The following is a 25,027-nucleotide window of genomic DNA, read 5'->3' as shown; positions in this document are numbered from 1 at the left end:
ATACAGATAGTTGTGACTCTGTACGTAAAGATTCACATTTTCCCTCTGAATTCTCTGTAGCTTCTCCAACCCTTCAGAAGTCTTGGTACATCCATATAAACTTGTCTAGCAGTGGTCTGGGGAATATATGGGACGAGACAGTAAAAGGGGGTATGACTTGCCCCGCAGTCACTCCCTTGCTGATGTCCTGGAGGGAGCCGAGTTGTGTTAAGGGGACTACATGTGTCCAGGAGTTCCAGAACGGGAGCAGAGAAGGCACACACAGTGCCTGTGGGCATGAAAGGTGGAAGACACACCTATTACAGAGAAAAGCTGTCCTTGTGGGTGGTAACGGAGAAGGCAATGGCTATCCCACTCCAGTACTCTTGCCTGGAAAATCCCATGGATGGAGGAGCCTGGTAGGCTGCAGTCCATGGGGTCGCACAGAGTCGGACACGACTGAAGTGACTTAGCAGTAGCAGTGGGTGGTAAAGGATGTGGTGGCGGCAGGTGGGACTGATGCTTAGGTCATACAGGTGAGCTCACATTACCATCAGACAATCACATTACCATCAGACAATCAAGGTGGCCTTGAACCAAATAGATCTGGATAAGATTTATTGATCAGATTGTTTTAGAAAACCAACAGCAAAACACTGACAAGATACATAAATACAGATTGGACATTTTAGGGTAAATTCACTATATTTCCTACCTGCTTGTAGGAAACCAGGTAAGGTGGAAAAGGTCCTGATCATATGGCATGCACACCAGACTGCAAAAGGACTTCCACACTAGTTAACAGGACTGTGGCAAATAGCTTTAAAGTAAGGCAAGCATCGTGTGTGGCCCAAGCATACCCTGTACCAAGAGCCAAGCCCAGGCTCGTCCTCAGAGGCTGAGTGAGGGTTCCCTTTCGTGCCCACGTCCTTCCACTGAAAGCTTCACTGGCAGGTGCCGTTAGAGGGAGATGCCTGGCGCTGTCCCTGCTCAGACTCTGTGTACAAGGAAGTGGCTTTAGAGAAAGTCAGTGTGTTTCTGATGCCTCCTTTGTATTCTAAATGTGCAACTAGTAAAACAGCAATTACTACAGCTTGGTGACTGCGCTCTGACTCACCCTGTACAGTGACTAAGCAGGTCCTTTTCAAAACTTATAAAAAGTGAAGAAGAAGAAAAGATAAAAACATTAAAATTATACTCAAAAGATGGTACCACTTTTTGAAGCACAATGCAAAACTTTTTTTCTTAACACCAGATGAGGGAAGAAGTCGTTTTCCACCGAATCTAATGACCTTAGAAGGGAAACACCACTGCTGGGCATGACCTGGTGGCGACACAGAGGACATGGAACTCTACCAAACCTACCTCAGGCCCTGCCAAGGCCCTGGAGCCGCACGGCATTTAGGGAACTTAAGCAACTGAAACCAATGGCGACTGGTTTTGGAAGCTTATGATCTTAGGACCATAAACCCTCATCCATCCTGGAGCTCAATGCTAGAACAATGAAGAAGAAGGAAAATGGCTTATTGTGCTACATCAGAGGGCTGGCAGGTAGACAATTCAATAACCTATACCACCTTCTAAAATCTGTAAGACACGTAAAAACAAACTGGTTTTAGAGAATTAAGACCAACATAGTCTTAAAGGATAATTTAACCTTTCCTACAAGCCAAGCAGTATGGCTGGTAAAGGTATCTCCTAAGGAAAACAAAAGTTCCTTCAAGAACAGTGGAAAAGCAAATGTTTGCAAAGAGAGTCAAAGAAATGTATTCAAATGATGGGATTTCTTGTGCATCATACACAGCTCTTTCTTCTTATATGTGCTAAGAGTTCTTTGGTGGTTACAGGAGAGACAGCCTAGAACTCAGGGCAGGAGACTATGCCAAAGCAGAAGAGCAAAGAGTGATATCTAAACTCAGCATTAACAGCTGTCATCTTGTTGACCAATTACAGCTAATTGAGCTGCTTTTATGTTCGCTGGTTTCTAGCCCCTCCCGGATTCCTGCTTTTCCATTTCTAGCTATGCATTAGCCCCACTCCACTGAAAATGAGGTACTTGTGGGAAAAGGGTAGGGAGAAGGAAGAACAAATGAATCAATTTTTTGATAGGAAAGTTGAAACACTGATTATCTCTGGATTTCAATTATCTGTGCTTTAATCTGGTTATTCTGGGTAACCAAAGGTCACTGAATATACCTTTTGTTTAGAAATGTTAATGTTTATTATTATATTTTTAAATTAGCTATGTATTGGACATGAATAGTTTAGGGCAAATTTTTATATCATGTTCCAGGGCCCTGAAAAATGAAGATTCTGCCAGTAGAAAGGGTTTCAGTTTGACCCCTGAAGAACAGTTAAAATTTCAATCTATTCTATATTGGTTTATAGATTTTCCAGAATATGGAAAATACTTTATTACATGAAGAAAGTCATCATTTTCTTCATGTAATAACATATTACATTCACAGATAAATTAGTATATACATGGGAGAACTGATAGTATTAAATAGTAGGTTTTAATTCTCCATTTAAAAAACTTCTTATAGGTAGACTTCCTTGTTGCTGGGCAAAGAAATGTAAAAAGATATGCAAATATGAGATGGAGTACGAAGATGACTGGGGAAAAGTCTCAGTGGTAATAAGCCCAAGAAACAATAAATCTCTAACAGTTGCAGTAATGAGACACTGGACTTGAAATCCAGGTTTACCAAGAGTTGCCCTAAGTCAGCCAATCACATCTCAAATTTCTGGTATAATTTTAACTCTAAAGTAGTGAGCTGGCTTCCCCAAGACAGATACAAAAAAGTAGTCTACCTGCTTTACAGTCACACCTTATATATAATCTGTATATATCCATATGTGTTTCTATATATTGCACTTAAACTTATAGGACTGCAGTAAGATGGCTGGGAGTACCTCAAAGAGGCAGAGAAGCAGCAGGCATAAACTTTCCTAAATCAAGTAACAGTGTCAGGCATTCAGAGTGCTGGTTATGGATATACTAAATGCCTGGTGACCCCCTATATAAAACTCTAGTCATCTACATTTAAGTCATCATACACACATTCTCATTTGGCATCCAGAACATGTGCACCTGTGTGGTTCTATAGCACTCAAAGCTGATCATACTACATCATTTTCACTAGTGTTATATTAAAAGAAGACACTTTAGACCAAGGGTATGTACTTTTATGAAAATGTCACACACAAGGTCTTGGATGTCAGGCCTCCAAAGACCACGTCAAAGAAGACTGCCTTCCGAAGGCTTTAAAAAGGAGGCTAGCAAGTGTGGATTGAACCACTCTCTCTCTTAGCTCTCAGGTGTCGCAGAAGTAGAGACCTGCTTATATCCCAAGACTATGGAAGGATAAGCACAGAGGCTGAGCATTCAGTCTTTGGTCCCTATGAATCCATGACAAAGATCCTTCTGCCACCCTGAGTAGTGTGACTTAATTATGGATAGTCCTCCCCCCCCCCCACCCCCAAAAACATCCAGAGACTAGACTGGAGTCTTTCAGTGAAGTTTTGTTTTGAACTAACAGAGTTGCTCAGACTGACTTGGTCTGGAGAGAGCTCCTCACAGGAACAAGCCTAGCAGTGGGTGGTAAGAGGTTAAAAGGCCAGAACTGATCATGGCAATGTGGGGGTGAGGCTTCCAGAGGAATTGCTCCTTTCCTCATCTCCCCTACCCCTTCACCCCCGTAAAGGACCCAAACTCACAGATGAAAGATGATAAGACCCTTCAGAACACAGGCTCCATGAACTCAATCCCACATGGTTAGGAGATTATAATAAGGCCAGGATGTTAGGAGTCCAAGTCCAGAGGCCACATTTTTCTCTTTCTCAGAACCGAACACTAGATAGTAACTTTTCAGCTACAACTCAAAGGTGATTTTAAATCCACACATAAGCCTAAGAGATTCCCTTCTGAGATGAAGGAAAAACAAGAATAATCTTAAAAGCTAAGTGAAAAAGAGGCACTTAAAGGAAAAATATGTCCCCAGTCTCCTGTCTGAGTCTCCTGTTGTGATGTAACCAACGGGATGATCAGCACTGTGCCCTCCTGCACACCTTTAGCACCTTTCTTACACATAAGGACCTCCAACTGCTTGTGTCTCAGTAGGTCACTGATGGCAAAGCAAGTGAAAATTTAAGTCATTTCTGTTTTAAAATTAAAATACAATATAAAACAAACCAGAACTAAAACTTCACACCAAAGAAGTGAATGATTCTCAGTTTCTTTTCTTCTGCATGCTAGTTTTCAAAATGATACTTAGTTCTTCAGGAAGAATGACCCGTGGCTTTCCCCCAAGACCTTTTATCCAATTACTAGGCAATTACAGCACCATGCACATTAAAGCAGACAGAAAATGAGGCAAAAAGCTAAGAAAAAAATCAAGGGCCAATTTGCTTTCTAGAGATAAAACCCACTGCCTGAGAATATGGTAGGTGCATGGCCTAGAGTGAGAAAAGAAACGATCTAAAAGGAAATAGCCAGTATGACAGTCAAAGCTCATAGCCCAAGAGCAGAAGCCCTTCCTGCCCTGCTCTTCTCTGGCCTCTCGCGAACCTTATGTACCACGGTATGAATGCCACACATGTTTAGGGCCCGCAGTTCCCCATGATGGAGTCAAAAAGATACTTGAAACCATTAACAGGCATAGGAGAATTTAAAAACTGCTCAGAATGAAGAACTTTGACCACCATAAGTTTCTTGATTTGAAATATTCTCGTGCCATAATTTCTAAGAGCAACAACAAACAGCACAACCACCACACACGATGAAGTCTTTAGACACGTCAACTCTAACCACTGCTGGCACCAGAAGGATGAGAACAGAAATCACTGATTGAGAGTTGCTGAGCTGCTCAACTTTCCTCTAAAGTAAGTTCAAGGGCAGGTTTGGGTATCTAGGCTGCAAGATACCAGCCACTGCTGCCATTACGTACAGCTACTCAATTAGATGTACCTTTGAAAACAGCAAGTTAAACACTGAGCTTTCCCTATAATCTGCAGGATTCTCAAGGTTAGCCTTCTTGTTCTATCCCCAGTGCTACTTCTCGTTGTTGCTGGATTTACTTTTTTTAATTTTTGTTTTTACTGATGATGTTGTTTTAATTTATAGAGCAATGCCTAACATGGTCATATGGTGAGAGTTCCTTTAACATTTTCTTTATCTTATCTTGATTCATAATGTTATGAAGGTAACTTTCAGACTCTCCCTCAACTTCCATCAGGGAAGAGGGAGTATGTGAGTATGTGTGTGTACTGGGGCAGAAGGGAGAGAAGCAAAGAAAAAAGCACAAGGGAAAGTGAGATTCCATAAACTTAAAACAATTTACAGAAAGGCATCTGATGTATTTTCTGAATAAGGCCTTGATCAGGGTAACCAATTCTCTCTGTAGCACATTCTACACTGCCCATAAATAAAGGAGTCTCTTTAAATTAACATTTCCAGTATCAATGAACAGTCCAGTAATCCTCATTTCAAGCGCTCGATGAGTCCCTGTGTGAGTCCAAGGTGCAGAAGCTGTGTTCGGGAGAGGTTTGCTAGGTTGGGGAAGGCCGCAAGCAGCTTCTCCCACGCCAGTTCCAGCAGGCTAGGAACCACCAGCCAGATCTTAAACAATGACCCAGTCCGTTTATTTTCGTGGATGTTCACCACTCCTCCATGAATGTACATGCAACCAGCCTATGAACAAATGGCAGTCAATAGAGGATAAATAACAGATACTTAAGCTGAAGATTCAGGAAAAAAAATTCATAGTAGGCTGAACTGAATGAAGTGAAATCAAAAATTTCTCACTGATCCCAACATAGTGCAGAGATCAAGAAAGATTTATATAATGAATGAGTTACTAAGGGAAAAACTAGAGATTACTTTTACTTCAACAACTTTGACATCGTTAAACTAAGATTATATTAAGTACCCATCGTGCCAAAGATAAGAATACAGAGATTAAAATAAAGCTCTTGCATTCAAGAAGCTAGTAGAATCTTCAATAACACAGCATTTTGGGGGTAAAATTATTCTGCCCTCCCAGGAAACATCTTTGATATCACTGTCAAGGCCTGAATACCACATGCAGCATTTCTTTTACATTTTATGCGGCTCTTTTAAGCTTGTACATGATGGATTTTCTCCCTTTTTCTCAGAGGAAGAGCTAGTTTTGGAAGAAAGGTTTTAAAAACACATTCTTAATCCAAGCTTTGCTAATATAAGACATCTTTTTTTCTTGCTCTACCCCTAAAAGTATTTCCTTATCATCTGCAACTACATAAAGAAGATAAGAAAACAAAAACTTACTGGTGTAACAGCTGCACAGTGAAAATAAACTGGCTCTGGCATGGTAGCTGGGAGCTTAACCCATTGAAAAGTCTGCAGATTCAGCTTCCAGATATCTCCCAGGATCACTTCTCCATTATAGCCCCCGCAAATAAACACATCTATCAGTGGAAGAGAAAACCAAAATCATGCAAAGGGAAAGAGCCACAGTGCCAGCATGTCCTGTCGTAGCTCTCATGGCTAGCTGACATGGGGACTTCACACCATAGGGGACTTCAGCTGGCGGGCTGCTCACACTGCTGCCTTGTCCCTCACCAAAGTCTGAACTCGGTGTGTGGATTTTCTCTAGGGCTAAGGATACAAGCCTCTGAGGAGGCTTCATGTCCAGGTTCTTAAATTCAAACACCTTCAAGTGCCAGGCATAGGAAGTGAATGAGCAAGAAGGTTCAGGGAAAATAGATAAGCCAGCTGTAGGAGTGCACGTGCTCTAACAGGGAAGATGGTGATGCAGCTCCAGCTGATGGAGCTACACAGGACACAAGGTCAGCGATGGCCAGACCTTCCAAGTTTGTAGGAGAAGTTGGAAATCCAGATTTTTTTGAAAAATGAAACTTTTTGATTTTTAAGTATTGACCACTAATTCAATAACTATAATACACACATGAGCCAAACAAAACACAACTGCAGGCCACCAGTTTGCAAACCCTTCTTTTAAATAGTGTCCCTAAAAGGATAGACATTTATCTGCCCATAGAGACAAACATTCTCTATGTAGACAATTAGCCTGCAATGTTCAGTTTGGGGGCACAAAGGTTTTTCCAAGCTTTCTTCAGCCCAAAGAGAACAGTCTGAAATCCAAGTTGATCTGTGCATTAATGTCAGGAAAAAACCTTTCCAAAATCAAAGTTGTTTTTTTTTTTCAAATTGCTGTTATTGTTCTGTTTGTTTTTGTAAAGTCAGTTATAACCAAGTATACAACATGTAACAAAGGCTATGTGAAACTTTAAATGCTCAGAACTACAGCTGAGTTCAGCTTGTATGGTGCCAGGATTCAAAGAACCAAATGAACCCTTGTCTTAACTCAGGTCTAGATCAAGTTTAAGCCAATACCTAATTAAACTATAAAATACACTAGAAACATTTTTGGCTAGGATTCAAAAAAAAGTATGGTTCCATTTTTAGAGAGGCAAGGCTGAACAATGCCACTATCTATAAATCTTGCCCAAAGAGCAAAGCATAATAAAAAGCACCTCTGTACTAGAGATGGCAGCATAATCCTAGTAAAATCTGAACTAAGCTGCTAAAAGGATATAGGCTATCAAACTCGTTTATACACACCTTCTTCCTCTCCAAAACTTTAAGGCAGTATATCCAACTATAAAATAAACTGTAAATTAAAAGACAGGAAGGTTGTCCAAAGAGGAGTCATTTATCACACTTAGATAAAGTAGCTGCAGCTGCTTTCTGAAGCCATACAATGCCTGTGTTGTAATATGGCCAAAGAATGAGCTAAGAGTTCTATTTGGCATCAGACGGAGAACAGAATAAACTTTATGAAATAACACTCTAAAGGAGTTATTACAATGTTAATACAATGTCTACCAAGGTCTCTATTGTATGTCAGGATTATTAGTGTTACCCATAATAACCATAGACATCTGTTAAGGTACAGTGCTGAAAGATTAGGTGGTATAGTAAAAGCTTACTTATCGCTTATTTTTGAGTTCTCTGATAAGAAGGAACCCAACCACATTAGTTTACTTTATGAAAATTCCTGAGAGAAGCATAACTTTATGGATTTCCCTTTAAGTATAAACTACAAGAAATAGACTCTCCCCAAAGGTATGCTATGACTCTTTTAGGGTTATCATTAAGAAATAAGATATTCTCAGAATATACAATTACAAAAATGGAACCAGCATGCTATTTGAAATCCTTACCATTTTTTATTTGAACACAACTGTGACATCTCCGGGCTGCAGGAAAACCTGCCAAACACATAAACATGGAAATTCAATTATTCATAAGATACAGCAAAAGACAAACTATGAGTAAGTTATTTAAAACAATCCCTTTGTTGCATTAAGCAAACACTGAATAGTCCTTCCAACCTTCCCTTATTTCACACTCAAATAAAGTCATCAGAAGTTCCATCACAATGATATAATGTTAAGGTCTCACCAAAATAAAGTGAGGTGGCAGTGGGCAAGGGTTATTAGTGGATCTCCCAAGCCCTTTTTACCCACAAAGAGACAGGTACATCTTGATTTAAGTGCCTACTTCTTATCCTACCCAGATTTCCCTCTGCCACAGAATTCAGCAATCCCCATTAAAAGTCTTTGCTCAGCTGCTGAGGAAGAATAATTGGGCTAAGGAATACAAGTAATTTCTCTCTTTCTTTTTCCTAGTTCCCCAACCAGGGATCAAACTCGTTGTCCCCTGCAGTGAAAATACGAGTCTTCACCACTGAACCTCCAGGGAAGTCCCATAAGTAATCTCTAATACCAGTTCAACAGATATTTTTCTTGTCATATAATGCAATAAAACCACTTTTTCACTTTCAGAACCAACTGAAAAGTACATTTATTAAAGATAAATGAATCAATATTTTAAATTTACCTATTTTTTCATGGGGTTTTGTTGCAATTTCCTCCCATGCATTCGTTTCAAGGTTGTATGCATGAATCTTGGAGACAGAAAATAAGAAGACACACAAATAACTTTAGTTAGCCAGAAAACTGGATTTTCACAACAGCCTGTACAAACATATTCCTGATTGAAAATGCTTCTTTTCCTTTGCTATTCTCTGATTGTTCCTAATTCTAATATAAAGCAAAACATTAAATGAAGCAGTTGAAAATTAAGCACATACATAATTTTATTATTTTTAAGTCATAGAAAAAAATGAGGGAAAAAGTTGGAATTCTGCTGCTTCCACATTTTCTGTGATAAACATGTATCATTTTTATAACAGAAAAAAGCAACTGTTTTTAAGTAAATATGAGAATGCGGTTTTGACAAAACTTGGAAAGGACCATTAAGATTCCAAAGCAGATCAGGAGCTCTGAGGCCTATAGACCTCCTCTGGGACACGTGGATTTAGAAATGCCACAGGGATGGATGAAGAGAAGCTTCAGAGCTCGGCTTTCTCAGGTTAGTGATGTGTCGTCCTAAACATGCCTGTTCTCTTTAGATACACAGCACTGACAATGAGAACAATGTGACATTCTGAGAATACTGGTTCCAATTCTAATTAGCTGCCCCATTTGAGCTACTGTATCTTTCTTTTAATATCTTTTCTCATCGAGCACAAAGGGATAAGTCTAATAAAGGATCTTCGGTGTGTGGTTACACAACTGTCAACGGGAAAGCACATTAGGGGCACAGAGTTCAACCCTATATTATAAAGAGCATCCAACACAAAATAGGTCTTCATAAAGAACCTGCTTGAAAATTAAAATGTCTACCATAACAGAGCTGTTACTCATTATGCTCAGTGTAACAATGCCTTTCCTCTGGCCCTCTTCCTCTCTCTCTCCTTTTTAATGTACCTTGTTTAAGGAATAAGCTGTCCAAGAAGTACCACCTCCCAAGATGTAAATCCTCTGCCCATCATGTGCAATTTCATGTCTGTACCTGAAAATATACAACAAATACATTCATAATTAAGGGGGAAATGACCTACGTAAGAGTTGGCTAGAAGACTTTTACTGCATCGTTACTTATAATAATAAATTATTGGAAATGACTCAAGTGTCAAATAATAATAAATTGGTTAAATACAATATAAAAAATGGATTAGTATGCAACCAATGAGAATGTAGATACAGAGAATGTTAATATACTGAAAACTTCTTTTCATGTCACTGACTGAAAAAAATCAGTTAGATAAGAGCAGATAGGTTATAATCCTACTAAAAATTTACAGATATACAAATAATGCACAGAAAAATGACTATAAGGATACATGTAAAATGTTAACCTTGGTTATCCCTGAGTTTAGATTTTATTTTTTATTTTCTTCATTTTGCTTATTTGTATCTTCTAGATTTTCTATAATCTTTTTGTGGTAACTGTATAAGGGGGGAAAATATTACAGTTTTAGAAAGTGATCTGCCTACATTTAATCAGAAAGTCTAGACTATGGGTTTTCAAATTAACACACTTATTTAACAGATACAAAGATTATCAGGAAAAATCATGCTACATAAAGCTGTGAATATAATATGAAACACCTACCAGAACTTTTATCCAAGTAGTTTAGCTAAAAGCTGAAACAATTTATAATATATCCATAAAATTACTCAAAGAAGGCAACTATGTGAAAATACTTTGAAAACTTAATCTAGTTTCTCCTTGTCCTGAAGGCCTTGGTGCTGAAAAAATATTATACATCAAAATTATTCCCTGTACCAAGCCATCTCCCAAGTTCTCCTATGGTAGTTCTGCAATAATCAGAGCACTAAGATACTACAATAGAGATAAATCTTCCTCAGCACCCAAATGCCATTTTTAAAAAGCCGACAAAGAATAGTCTAACAGTAAATTAAAAATTGTTTACTGTCTTTGCTTTTAAACTAGGGGGGGTGGGGAAAACACCTCTTTAAGTTTTCTGGTGAGTTTAATTATAAGAAGAGGCAACTGCTGTTAGGAAAGAAAAATGAAAGATAGTTCATGTAGGACTGCTACTAAAAGGTAACTACAGAGAATCATGTGATGTCTGAGTGTTTAATAGAGCACTTAAAATACACAATCTTCCCTCCCTTTGTTCCATTCATCCAACCACCCATTCAATCAACATTCACTGAGTACCACATGAGCAAGGCACTGTGTCCTTCCTGGGGATAGGTTGTTAAGCAAGGGAGCCAAAGAATCCTAATATGCAAGTTAAGAAGGGAAATCAAAAAGTAACTAGAAAGTAACCGGCTGTGCCAGTAATATGAAATTTAGTTACAATTGTTACCACTGTTTTTTTCTCTTTTCACTGTTTTTTTCTAAAGGGCTGCTGCTGCTGAGTCGCTTCAGTCGTGTCCGACTCTGTGCAACCTCATAGACGGCAGCCCACCAGGCTCCCCTGTCCCTGGGATTCTCCAGGCAAGAACACTGGAGTGGGGTTGCCATTTCCTTCTCCAATGCATGAAAGTGAAAAGTGAAAGTGAAGTCGCTCAGTCATGTCCAACTCTTAGGGACCCCATGGACTGCAGCCCACCAGGCTTCTCCATCCATGGGATTTTCCAGGCAAGTGTACTTTCTTAATGCAGGAAAACTGAAGCATAAAAGGAAGTAACGTGAAAAAAATGCTATAGTCCAGAGGGAAATATTTCCTCACCAGAAAACCCTTCTTTAATGCTGAACAGGGATCTAATAGCCAGTCAGCTATTTCAACCAGGGCAAAGGGCTTCTTCAAACCATACTGCCAATATTCTAAAAAAAAAGGTAAAATCTTAGCAAGAAAGAATATGCTTTAATCCTAGAATCTCACCTCTCTTCTGGTAGATCACAGGATAGGTTGTTTGGTTTCAGTTGTGTCCACTCTCTGGTATTGAGATCTAATTTGTGCAGGTCTGTGCTGTAAATATAGCCAGTTGTCCCTCCAAATACATAAAGGGAGCCATTGATGATAGCCATAGCCTGGATAATGAGGAGATGTGAACAAGACTGCCTCGTTAACACGTGATTAAAGAATGTAAACTTATTAGATACCCCAAAATCAAGTTTTATGAAGTTTTCTTGTACTTTTTAATCCTTCTAAAAATCAGACCCTTAAAGGATTAAAGATTTTAGAACACAAGAGATTGTTTTTAGAAAAATAAGTTTTGCTCAACTGGAAAGCAAGTTCTGTCTAGATGGGCAAAGGGCTCCTTAGGGGTCTTAGCCAACCAAAGAATTTACAGATCATGGACATGAGCATTTCCACTGAAAGTTGCTTCACTTTCTAAGCAGTCTAGAGAAAAATGTCTTTACGAAGAAGGAGCCGATATGAAAATAAGACCCCAGAATCCCTTAAGTAAGAAAGTTCTCAAAACTTGACATTTTCCACAAGACTCTTCTCAATGTAAGCGTGGCTTTTGCTATAGTCATTTCTTAGAGTTTAAACCTGTGGTGGGATACAGTCATTCAGTATGTGCTTCTACACACAGTACAGAAGCTACGTATCAGTATCAATGCCAGCTAGTTGAGAAAGAAGTCATTGTTTTGGCTGTTTTAAGCTTAGCCCATTATTCTCAAAGGGTCTCTGATGTATGATGAGTTGCTTCCTACCTTTTCCTACAAAACTTTCCAAACCTAAAGTCTGAAGTACTAGAACCTAAAGTGAAAGTGAAAGTGAAGTCGCTCAGTTGTGCCCGACTCTTTGCGACCCCGTGGACTGTAGCCCACCAGGCTCCTCCGTCCATGGGATTCTCCAGGCAAGAATACTGGAGTGGGTTGCCATTTCCTTCTCCAGGGGATCTTCCCAACCCAGGGATCGAACCTGGGTCTCCCGCATTGCAGGCAGACACTTTAACCTCTGAGTCACCAACTGGAAGCTAATTTCTGTGTAATCTGCGTTTTAGCCAAGATCTGTATAAAAGTCTCTTAACCAAGTGCAGGGATCATCTACTCTAAACTTAGGTCAGAAAGCTCTTCAAAGCATCATATCACTCTAAAAACGACAGAACTTGGACCATATATATAGCCCAATCTCTTACTGAGGGTAAGTGAGGTCCTGATATTTAAGGAAACTTCCATATAGGTCTAGATCATTGATCCTAAAAGTTGGAGTAGGAAAAAAAAAAAGAGGGGGGAAAAGAACGGAAAGAAGAAGGCAAACAACCAGATTTACAATTTCACACTGGAACTGAAAAATCGAATAGTAACAATGGATTTATTTGCCATTTAAAAAATTGGTGGTAAAATAAATATTCTGACGTTGTTCCTGGAATTAAAGAATCTGAACAAATTCATCCACCATGACTGGCCATAGATTGGTACCTGTCCATATATACGACTGGGTTTCTTCCCCCGACAGCTGAGCAAAGCCCATCTCTTATATTTCACGTTGCAGACGTGGACGTCATTGCCATTGCTCTCACCAAATGGGATGCCAGTACCTCCAAACACTAACAGGTTGTTTCCATGCAGCACAACTGGGAAAGAAGAAGCATGGATTTCATTTTCGTACTGGCTACTTGCATGGTACTCCCACATTAACCCAGGATATCAGAGAAACTAAAAAATGTCTGCTTTAATGCTTTCAGAAAATAGCTCAAACCACTGACATATAACTACTGTAAGTTCTACAGAAAAAGATCTAATTCATACTACATCACATGGCTCACTCTTTGATATGTGACATGTATTCAATGCACATTTTTGGAATTCATGAAACACGGTATATAACAATACAGAATGATATGAACTACAATCCACCACTGCTGCTTAACACAGTTCAAGTACACAGTAGAGCAGAAGAAAATGAAGGCTCATCTTTGCCTTAGCAAAGACCCAGTGGGACTCAGGATGAAGGGATAAAAGGATCATTCTGTATTTTTCCAGGGGAATGATCGCTACATGTTAAATTATAGTTTCTGTCATCTTAATCCTACACCTGATAAAGAGAACATGAATATCCTGCTGGCAACTTTCTGTTCCTGTCATCAAACACACTTGTATATTCTTTCTCTTATGGCAAATATTCTGAAAATACAGCTACTGGATCACTTCAATGATTTTTTTTTAACCAATTCTTCAATTGATAGTGTTAGAGTCAACAGCAGGAGCTCTAGAGACAGTGAAAGCTGGGTTTTAAGTCTTATGTGACCTCAGGAAAGTTATTTAATCTCTTTAAATTAATCTTTCCAACAACCCTATGAGGTAGGAACTATTATTCTCTTCTTCATTTTTATAGATGATGAAATAGAAAGTGGTGAAAGGTTTAAATAACTTGTTGAAGGTTTTCTAAAAAGAACCTTGTCAAACTAGGGTTCAATCCCAGGCAGTCTGGCTCCAGAGCCTGCACTCACAGCCACTGTCCCTTAGGGCCTCTCTAAAGCCTCAGTCTCCTCATCTGTACAATGGCAAGAATTCCAGTGCTGGCACCATAGAGATGCATGTGAGATACCATGTGTGAAGCACTTTGCTCAACAGCTGTAAACGCCATTTGTTTATCTTCTACTACATTTTGCCAGGCTTATATATGATACTTTATGTTGTACCCTCTGAGATATTAGTTCCATTTTATGGGTAAGGAACTAGAAGTGAAAAATCATTAGGCAAGTACGTGACATACAGCTAAATTCAAACTCAGGATGATCCAACTCACAATTGATTCTGAATACAATGCTATATAGTATTATCATAGTGAGAGTCTACCCATTAACAGGGCTTAATCATATTACTATTATGATTTAGTATTCTTAAAAATCATTAACAAGAAAAACACCTAACATTGAACCAGACCTCTGAGATGTTTCATAAAGCCCAAAGTTCAGAACTGCTTGCACTCACGTGACATAGATGCCAATTCTCGGGGCATGTAGCCATCTGTGCCCATCTGGTGCCATACTCCTGTAGCAAAATGATACCTCCAAAGCTCCCTGAAGAGAGGATAGTCTTCATTATCTGGCCCTCCTGATTCATCATAATCTGGGTTATAACCTCCAAACACATACAGATTGGTATTATCTGCCACACAACGATGTCCACTTCGTGCTGGTGGAGGTCTGTGGCCTAGGAGAGAAGAGGACAGTTTTCCACAGGTGGCCCAGCAGATTAAAAGTACACACAGAATTTGGTAACAAGCATTTTATCTTTAAAAGGTAATCAGGGAAAATTTATGATGTGGATGCACTTTTTTTAAACTAGGTTATTTTATGTGTTCACACATACTACTTAGGATTTTAAGGAGCTAGTCTCCATTTCTATTTCATAAAACTATTTTCAAATTTTGATAACTGTAAAAGGATTTTTCCCAAGGGAAGCAAAACAGCATCATAAACTTGAGAAAATGGCTGGTGACGGAATTTTCAAGAAAAGGAGGAGGAAGGGTTTAAAAATCCAAAAGCTAAACGGACGAATTTTCTATTTTCTTAGAGGAGGAAAAACACAGGCCAACTAAATTAAACTGAAAGTATTAGAGAACTACATAAATATAATCACAAATGTGAATGAGTCATGTATAAATAAAAATACACATACATAAAACCTGTGATTTTTCTACAATATATAATTATACACTTAAAAAGAAAACTGGCTTTCAAAGAGTTATAGCGAAGTTTAGAATTTAAACACCACTCCATGCATTATGGTAGTTAACAAAGAATATCCCTATACTTATCTTAAAGAGCATCTTTCATCCTATTAAGAACTTTATTAAGAAAAGCTATTTCAGGGAATTCCCTGGTGGTCCAATGGTTAGGATTCAGTACTTTCACTGCTGGGGCCCCAGGTTTCATCCCTAATTGGGAAACTAAGATCCCACAAACAACACAATTGAAAAAAAAAAAAGCTGTTTCTACAATCTGTATTTGCAAGCTCTCTTAAGATTAAATTGTCAACTAGTTCACTAGAAGTTACTTCGATTATTTTAGAGTTAAAAAAACCCAGATTTATATTATTTCTACTACCCTTACAATTTTTGTACCAGTCTACACAAATCCTTACAAAGCTATAGAACCAAAGATGATTAAATATACACTGGATGGAGTAAGGTACTAGGTTGTCTGTTATCCTAAAGACTTATCTACTTTCATGTATGACGAATGGATACTAGTATAACATTAGTATTTATGACAATGCTGGACACCTAATAAACACTATTATATAAACATTACCAGCCTAATACAGGCCTCACATATATTTTTTTTAAATCAAAATCCTACTTCCTACGGTATGCTTTGAAATAAGAACTGAAATAAAACTGCACAGACCTAGAAAAACTAAAAGCCAAATGAACAAACCATGGCCATCGAATCACTCAAGTCCAACCTGTAAGTCCTGAGAAGTTCTCAAACAGCAATTCAGAGCCTTCCCTGCTCCTTCACACTCCTGCCTATTTAAGTCTGTCTCTTTGCTTGGAAAGCCGAGTCCTTCCCTTAGCCTTTGATCTGGTCTACCTAGCCTTCAATGCGGAGAAGGCAATGGCACCCCACTCCAGTACTCTTGCCCAGAAACTCTCATGGACGGAGGAGCCTGGTAGGTTGCAGTCCATGGAGTCGCTAAGAGTCAGACACGACTGAGCGACTTCACTTTCACTTTTCACTTTCATGCATTGGAGAAGGAAATGGCAACCCACTCCAGTGTTCTTGCCTGGAGAATCCCAGGGATGGAGGAGCCTGGTGGGCTGCCATCTGTGGGGTCGCACAGAGTCGGGCACAACTGAAGCGACTTAGCAGCAGCAGCCTTCAATGTCTGGTGTGGCAAGACCTCAGAGCTCAGTCCATGTAGCTGTCTCATCAATAAAACTCTATGGCAAAAACAAAAACTCTATGGCCCTGGGAGTTCCCTGGTGGCCTAGTGGTTAAGATCCTGAGCTTTCACTGCCACGGCCCAGCTTCAATCCCTGGTCAGGAAACTGAGATCCTGCAAGCTGTGTGGCACGACCAAAAAAAGAAAACTTGTGGCCCTTACTGCCACACCACTCAAATATTAGGACAGACGTGGGCAATTAATAAGATGACTACACGATAACTAGATAAGTACATAATAAATATAATATTACACAAACTATAATCAGTTCGGAGTTTACTCATGAGCTATGATTTATCTCAAGTGAAGAGCTAAATTTCTGTTTCTAAAAATCTTTAAGCAGAAAATGTGGTGTGGAAGGAAGAGCAATAGCTTCTATAAATATCTAGATTTGAATCCAGGTTCTAACTGCTTCCTTGAACAAGTCACTGACCCTCACTGAGTCTCAGCTTGCTTTGTATGAAGGAATAATATTTCTGTACTTCACAGATTTATTATACTTGCTATTTTGTTAAACTATGTTTATTGGTTAATATATGCATCTTTCTAGGAGGCAATAAACTATTTGAGGGAAACAGAATGTATTTGTATTTACCTTTCTATTACCAGGCCTAAGGAACACAGGAACTACTGAACAAATTTACAAATTTTAATTTTTCTCTATTCATTTCATTAATATTTTTCTTCTCCAAATAAAGGGCAAAAATCATATATAGCAATTATTTCTGTATCACCACAATATCTAAAGCAGAGATGTATAACAGACACTAGAAGTTTCATTGATACTAACTTCAGGTCAAAGTTAACATTAACAGGAATGATCAAAACAGTATACAGCTCTCACTGGACTTTAATACTGTACTTAGAATGAGATACAATTTTGGGGACAGGAATTGGATTATGCAATGGTCTTCTTAAAACATAAATGCTTCTAAGAATTAGCAAGACAAATTTAATGAAAAAAAAACCTCAACAGTTGCTACGGTCAACAGACAGGAACTCTTCTCTATAGTGTGATTTGCTTTATTACCTGGAACCAACAGAAATTTTTGAAACTGCTTTTGAGCAGATATGAAAAGACATATAGTATATTCCAGGATTTTCTCTAAATGACTGCACAGCAGAGAAGTCATTCCATTTTATGTTTACTGCCAACTATTTTTGAGACAAATATAACATATATAATTAAAGGTTGAGAAGTCAATGAAAAGATGACTTTATATTTATCCATTTATTAGTTGAGTCAAAAGTATTACTGGGCGCCTGCTATATGGCAGGTACTGTACTAGGTGCTAAGGATACAATGATAAGATCATTCCTTTCTGTCCTCTGGGGCTTAGAGTTATCCCTGTGCTCTCCAACACAGTGGCCGCTAGCCACATATGACTACCAAGCATCTGAAATGAGGCTGGTCCAAACTGGGTTAAGCTTTAATTGTAAAATGCTCCCTGGATTTAACAGACTTAGTATCCAAAAATGAATGTAAAGTTACTAATTTTTATATCTGAATATAGGTTGAAGTGATATTTTTGATTTCCTGATCAAATAAAAATTAAGATTGTCACCTGTTTTTTACTTTTTTCATAAGGCTACTAGAAAATTTAAAATTTTGTGGCTTACATAATATTTCTATCAAGAGCACTGGTCTAGTTTAATTGCTGGCTTCTGTAAATAATGCCATTATCTATGCAAATAAAACTGCTGAGTTAAGAGCATCTGATCAACGTTTGATAAATATTAAACATCCCATCAAGAAGTCCTAGGGCTGGGAGTCAAGAGTTAACTATTCTTTCTCTCTAGTCAGTATCTAAAGATTTCTTTCGGTCTGGGGTCAAAGGAACATACACTTAAAGTTGTCACAGATGCAACAGGGTTATAACTGAGCTGTATTGCTTTTCAAGAAGACTGAAACAATGTATACACCCAGCAATAGTGTATAGAAGTGCCTATTTCTTCATGCCCTCTTCAACCTTTTTAGTTTGTGCCAATGTGATGGGTATCAAACCAATTTGCATTTCCCTGATTATCACATGTTTATCAGCCCATCTGTACTTCTTTGGGGAACTGTCTGATCATATATCCTTTGTCCACTTTCTTATCTACTGCATTGTCTTCTCACAGATTTGTAGAAATTATTTATTTGTTCTATTTCTTTCTTCCAGCCTACTCTGGTCTTTTATTTATGGTATCTTTTAACATATGGAAGTTTTTGTACAACTGAATCTCTCAATCTTTTAAGGCTCCTTTGCAACAACAGCAACAAAAGGCTCATTTGGTTTACATCTTACATTATAATATTCCTCGTGCCCTTGTGCTCCTGTTCAGTCATATCTGACTCTCTACGACCCCATGGACTGTAGCCCACCAGGCTCCTCTGTCCGTGGAATTTTCCAGGCAAGAATACTGGAGTGGGTTGCCATTTCCTACTCCAGGGATCTTCCTGAGCCAGGGATTAAACCTGCGTCTCTTGCACTGGCAGGCAGGATTCTTTTACTACTGTGCCACCTGGAAAGCGTAATTATATTATAAGATTACTATTTTCATTTATTTCTAATAATTTTTTAGTTTTAGTTTCTCATATTCAGAACCTGAATACATTCAAAACATATTTTTGTATATTTTATGAGGTAGGGCACTAATATTTCTCACAAAATGGATAGGCTATTGTCCCTGAACCCCTTATGGAAAGCTATCCCTCCAACACTGAACTGAAAAGCTGTCTTTGAAGCTAGAGTAATGTATGCATGCTAAGTCACTTCAGTCATGTCCAACTGTACCATTACCCTTTTGGTCTTTACTGTATACCACACTGACAAGTTCTAAAGTAGAATTAGGAAAATCTCAATATCCAGGTCTAATCACCATGGACACAAAATCTTTTGCTCTTTAAGAATGCATACAATCAACACAAAGACACCACACACTCTTAAATGCAAAAGCTTGCAAACAGAATATAACATTTTAGCTTAATAAGCCTATCACTTAGAAGATGAAGCCACCTCTTGATGTGCTATGAAACATTTGTGGTAAGGTCACTATTAAAAAAAAAATTAGGACTTTTACTTCTATAAGCACTAACCAGTTATAAATATCATAGAGCTTAAAGGATGAATTCAGTTTAATTTAACTGGCTGCTGTTGTTTAGTCGCTCAGTCGTGTCCAGCTCTCTGCGACCCCATGGACTGCAGCACGCCAGGCTTCCCTGTCCTTCACCATCTCCCGGAGCTTGCTCAGACTCATGTCCATTGAGTCTGTGATGACATCCAACCACCTCATGTTCACTGAGTCCCTGATGACATCCAACCAATTTAACTGGTTACTTCTTTCCAAATATAAAGCCTACCATTACCTCTACCTGAGAAGACAGGCCTTCTGTTGTACACTTGGAAGCCTGGACTGTGCCAGCTGGCTCCCACCCCTGACTGGTAGGCACGCCTTTTTACTATTCCCAGAGTCCAAGTTGCTCAGGCAAAGGCCATCCATTAACAGCAGCACACAATATTCTTGGTTATGTAAGTGTCTCCTACTGCAGGGCTTCCATACCCTGTGTAAGACTTTATTAAGATCTGGCTTCTAAGAGCAGAGTAATCTTCAGTGTAAGTTGGCGGCAATAAAAGAAACTTGGTCTGACAGACACGGGTGCTGCCATGAGTTCAAGTGCTGAGCAAAGCGTGCTTGTGCATATTGGCCTGGGTTTCTCAGCTCTGTTCAGTCCTGCTATTTATTAATACCTGTACCATTACTACACTGTTTTAATTATGACAGCTCTGAAGTATCTTAACATCTAATGGGACAAATTCCCTGCTGTTGCTCTTTTTCAAAACTTCTCAGTTACTTTTCTCCATGTCCTCTTGCATTGGGTTTTAGAATCAGTATGTTAAAATCTATGAGGCCCCTTGGGCAGATACCATCTTATCCAGGTGGTCAAAGTTCACATCACCAGTAATGGGATAAATCACCACCACATGCAATGAAATGAACACAATATTACTTCAGTTGGTATTTCAGCTCAAAATGTATAAGCTGAATGTAATCATGAAAAAACATGAGAGAAACCCAAACTGAAGGACATACAACAATATGACTAGTCTGTACTGTTCAAGAATATCAATATTAAGGCTAAAGATATATGAGAACTGAATGCAACACGTGATCAGGGATTTTATTTTACTATAAAGGACATTTTTGGAAGAACTAGCAAAATCCAAAATGAGGTCTGTAAATCTGATAATAGTGTTAATTCAGCCCATTATTTATAGTGTTAATTTCTCAATTTTAATACTTGTTCTGCAATTACACAAGAGAGTATCTGTGTTCCAGGAACAGACACCAAAATATTTAGGGGTAAAGGGGCATTGAGTCTGCAGCTTAATCTCAAATGATTCAAACAGAAAAACAGTATGTGTATGCATATGTATTATAGATAGAGAGGGGAGAAAGGGGAGAAGAAAAAGAAAAGAGGGAGCAGGATAAAGCAAATATGATCAAATGTTAACAGCTGTGGGATCCAGGTAAAGAATAGGAAAATTTTATCATTTTTGTAACTGCTCTGTAAGTCTGAAATTATGTAAAAATAAAAGCTCAATTTTAAGGAAGTCTCTTGAAGATTTTGAGATGACCCATAAAGGAATATAATCTCTAGCCATTTATCCTCATCTTTTTGTATCATCAGTATGCTTTCAGTTTTCTTATTTTTTATTCCTAAGTAAAATTTTCTGTACAACTGTTAATAGACATCTTTTATTTTTTAATTCAGTTCAGTTGCTCAGTCATGTCTGACTCTTTGCAACCCCAAGATCTGCAGCATGCCAGGCTTCTCTGTCCATCACCAACTCCGGGAGCTTGCTCAAACTCATGTCCATTGAGTCGGTGATACCATCCAACCATCTCATCCTCTGTCGTCCCCTTTTCCTCCTGCTTCAATCTTGCCCAGCATCAGGGTCTTTTCCAATGAGTTCTTCGCATCAGGTGGCCAAAGTATTAGAGCTTCAGCTTCAGCATCAGTCCTTTCAATGAGTATTCAGGACTGATTGCCTTTAGGATTGACTGGTTTGATTTTTTAACTTGTTGTTAATATATGGTCTGTAGCCCACCAGGCTCCTTGTCCATGGGATGTCCCAGGCAAGAATACTTGAGTGGGTTGCCATTTCCTTCTCCAGGGGATCTTCCCAACCCAGAGATGGAACCCAGGTCTCCCACATTGCAGGCGGATTCTTTACGGTCTGAGCCACCAGGAAAGCACTCAGGCAACTGTTAATGTACAGGAAAGTAATTCATCTTTAAAGTTTAAATTTTATCTAATTTTCTAAATTCTAGTATTAGCTATCATTAGTTAATTATCTTGAATTTTATAGTAGATAATCATCCTGTTATTAATGGCAATTTGCAGCTCTTTCTAATATACATACCTTTTTTCCCCCTCCATCTTTTATTGTATTGGCTGAAACCTTCAGAACAAGGTTGAATGGTGGAGATGACAATGGGCATTTCTGTCTCAGTTTTCACTTTTTCAGTGAGGATATTGGTAATGTTTCACCATTATATATGAAATTTGCAATTGGTTTCTTATAGATAGTCCATCAGTAAAACAAACTTACTTTTATTCCTGGATGTCTACATTTCTTAACCAGGAATGAGTATGATTTAAAATAGTCTTTATTAAAATGTATATACAGAAAAGGGCAGATATCATAAGAGTATAGTTTGATGGATTTTAATAAAATGAACACATTGACTATCAAATTTTATTAAATGTTTTTTTATAACAGAAAAATCAAATTGTTTCTTTTAACCTTTTAAAGTACTACATTCCACAGATAAACCCAATTTGATCTTGATTTTCTTTATATTACCACTGCCATCTTATATACATATATATATACACAGTTCTTAAAAATTTGCCATGCTTTCTTATTGTTTCATTTTCCCACTTACCTAATCTTACTGAAATAATCAAGGTTTCTTTTTTTCCTCAGGAGATCTACATACTATTACCCCCTAATATTCTTTTAAAACCTATAAATTTGTATTTCTCTAACAATACTAAGAATAAACGAGGCCTGGAAAGAAACTTGGCTATTAACAGTGGTTACTTCTGGGAAGGGGAATAAGGTGAGGAGTAAAGATGTGAAATGGCATCTTGCTTTTTTAATTTAAGTTCTTTTATTGTGAAATATAAGACATGTATAGACATGTCATAAGACATGTCAAATATAAGACATACATAATTACAAATGCATAGTTTAACAAATTTATCAGAAAGGTAACATGGAACCATCATCTAGGCCCAAAAATAGAATATTGCCAGCACATAGATGCCCCCCTTACCTGCCCCTTTTGATTACAACTCTCTCCATCCCATTGGCTTCACTTTTAGAGAAAACCTATTTCCTAGTATTTTATAACAATCATAAAACTTGCTTTAACAACTTAGATTATACCTAAGTATGCATCTCTGAACAGTCCTGTTTATTTTGGCCTAGTTTTAAAGTGTATTTGTATAGAATAATATAGTATGTTTTCTTTCTGGGATCTTTCATTCACTATTATGTTTCTGATATTCATCCATGTTGTTGGGCTTAGAGGTGGTCTGTTCATTTCCACTGCTAAATAGTGTCTGTCTATGTATGAATACATACCACAATTTACCCAGTCTATGTTGCGTGAATGGACATTTGGTTTGTTCAAATCAGCAGTTCTTAATGTTGCTATAAACACTTTTGTACGTGTTTTCAGGTGTATAGAGACCTATATTTGTTGGCTATCAAAGTAGAAATGGAATTTCTGAAATCATAAGCTACAAAAATCTTTACTAGATAAGGCCTGTTTACAAACTATTTAGTATTAATTGTCTTCAGTCCTTTTAATTTAGCAATTCTTGTAGACCTAGCTCACCATGGTTTTAATATGCATTCATCTCATTACTAACGAGGTGGAGCACCTTTTATTGTTTACTGGCCAACTGGATTAATCCTTTTGAGAAGTGCCTGCTCAAGTCTTTTATACATTCTTGTACTGAGATGTCTTTTTCTGATTGATTTGTACAAATCTGTTATATATGCTTGAGATAAGGGCATTCATTTTTCACCCTATATGTTTCCATATTATTTTAATTTTAATAAGCATATATTATACCTATAAATTCTAAAACAATAAATTATAAGATCTTCAGCACAGTTTTACTTTCTCCCTAGTTTATTTAAATCATCTGAAATGTTGGAGAATATTTCATATATATATATATATATATATATATATATACACACACGCACATACATACATATACATATGTATTTTTTATCATTATTCTGTGTGTTTAGAAATCTTTTGTTATCAATTATACCAGGCGTCACAGTCCCTGTATTTCAATGTAACTCTACAAGTTTTACTGTGTTTTTCACACATCACCACTTCTTGTGTCCAAATCTTCCTCTTTCTTGGATTTGTTTTCCATTTTACTGGGAATACCTCTTCAAGTACTTTTCTCAAAAAAGGTGGTTCACCTACTTTCGGAGTCCTTACTTATCTTGACCCCTATTTAAACATTCAATTATTAGTGAGGCTACGTACAGTTCTGTGTTCAAAATACTTCTCCTTCAGAACACTGAAGGCACTTATTTTCTAGAAAACTATGTTGCATCAAAAACCAGCCTGATTCTCAGTCTTGAGTCTTCCTATGTAGCCTGTTTTTCATCTTTGGAATCATAACTAGTTCAGTAATGCACGGATAGATGCTTTTTGCTCTATTTTTTTTTTTTGCTCATTTCTCTAGCTTGTTCCCTGGTGGGCTCTTTATACTTGAAAACTCAGCATAGGGAAATATTCCTTATTTCTTTATATTTTCTCTTTCACTGTCTTTCCATATGTACCTCTATAAAATGGATACTGGATCACTTAGATCTATCCTAATAGTATAATTTTCCTCATGTACTTTCTCTTTTTGTCCTGTTGCTTTATGGTCTGTAAATTTCCCCTACTTTAATTTTGTAAAAATTGGTCTTAAGTCTGTGTGCTATTTGAGTCGGACACAACTGAGCGACTTCACTTTCACTTTTCACTTTCATGCATTGGAGGAGGAAATGGCAACCCGCTCCAGTGTTCTTGCCTGGAGAATCCCAGGGACGGGGAGCCTGGTGGGCTGCTGTCTATGGGGCTGCACAGAGTTGGACACTACTTAAGCAACTTAGCAGCAGCAGCAGCTATGTACTGTTTAACTAACTGCATTTTATTTCAGCAATCAAATTTCAATTGGAACTAATTCTTTAACCACTCCTTTTTTTCTGCACAGTAGTTATCTTTTTATTTGTAAACCCATTT

The 25,027-nt window shown here is 38.0% G+C and overlaps 1 protein-coding gene across 1 annotated transcript in view; it reads right to left on the bottom strand.

Moving 5' to 3' along the window:
- Positions 1–580: 580 nt before the first annotated feature.
- KLHDC10 (kelch domain containing 10) overlaps positions 581–25,027 on the bottom strand; it is a 61,993-nt gene continuing 37,546 nt past the window's right edge. The window contains exons 3-10 of the mRNA XM_065938850.1: positions 14,753–14,974; positions 13,238–13,392; positions 11,748–11,896; positions 9,817–9,901; positions 8,885–8,951; positions 8,206–8,253; positions 6,287–6,426; positions 581–5,671 (exon numbers count right to left, since the gene is read on the bottom strand). Coding sequence (XP_065794922.1) covers positions 5,462–5,671; positions 6,287–6,426; positions 8,206–8,253; positions 8,885–8,951; positions 9,817–9,901; positions 11,748–11,896; positions 13,238–13,392; positions 14,753–14,974 — 1,076 coding nt within the window. The 3' untranslated portion in view covers positions 581–5,461. The remainder of the gene's footprint in view (positions 5,672–6,286; positions 6,427–8,205; positions 8,254–8,884; positions 8,952–9,816; positions 9,902–11,747; positions 11,897–13,237; positions 13,393–14,752; positions 14,975–25,027) is intronic.

Source organism: Muntiacus reevesi, chromosome 6, assembly GCF_963930625.1.
Source record: "Muntiacus reevesi chromosome 6, mMunRee1.1, whole genome shotgun sequence".
Classification (NCBI taxonomy): domain Eukaryota; kingdom Metazoa; phylum Chordata; class Mammalia; order Artiodactyla; family Cervidae; genus Muntiacus; species Muntiacus reevesi.
This window is presented reverse-complemented; position numbering and strand designations above follow the sequence as displayed.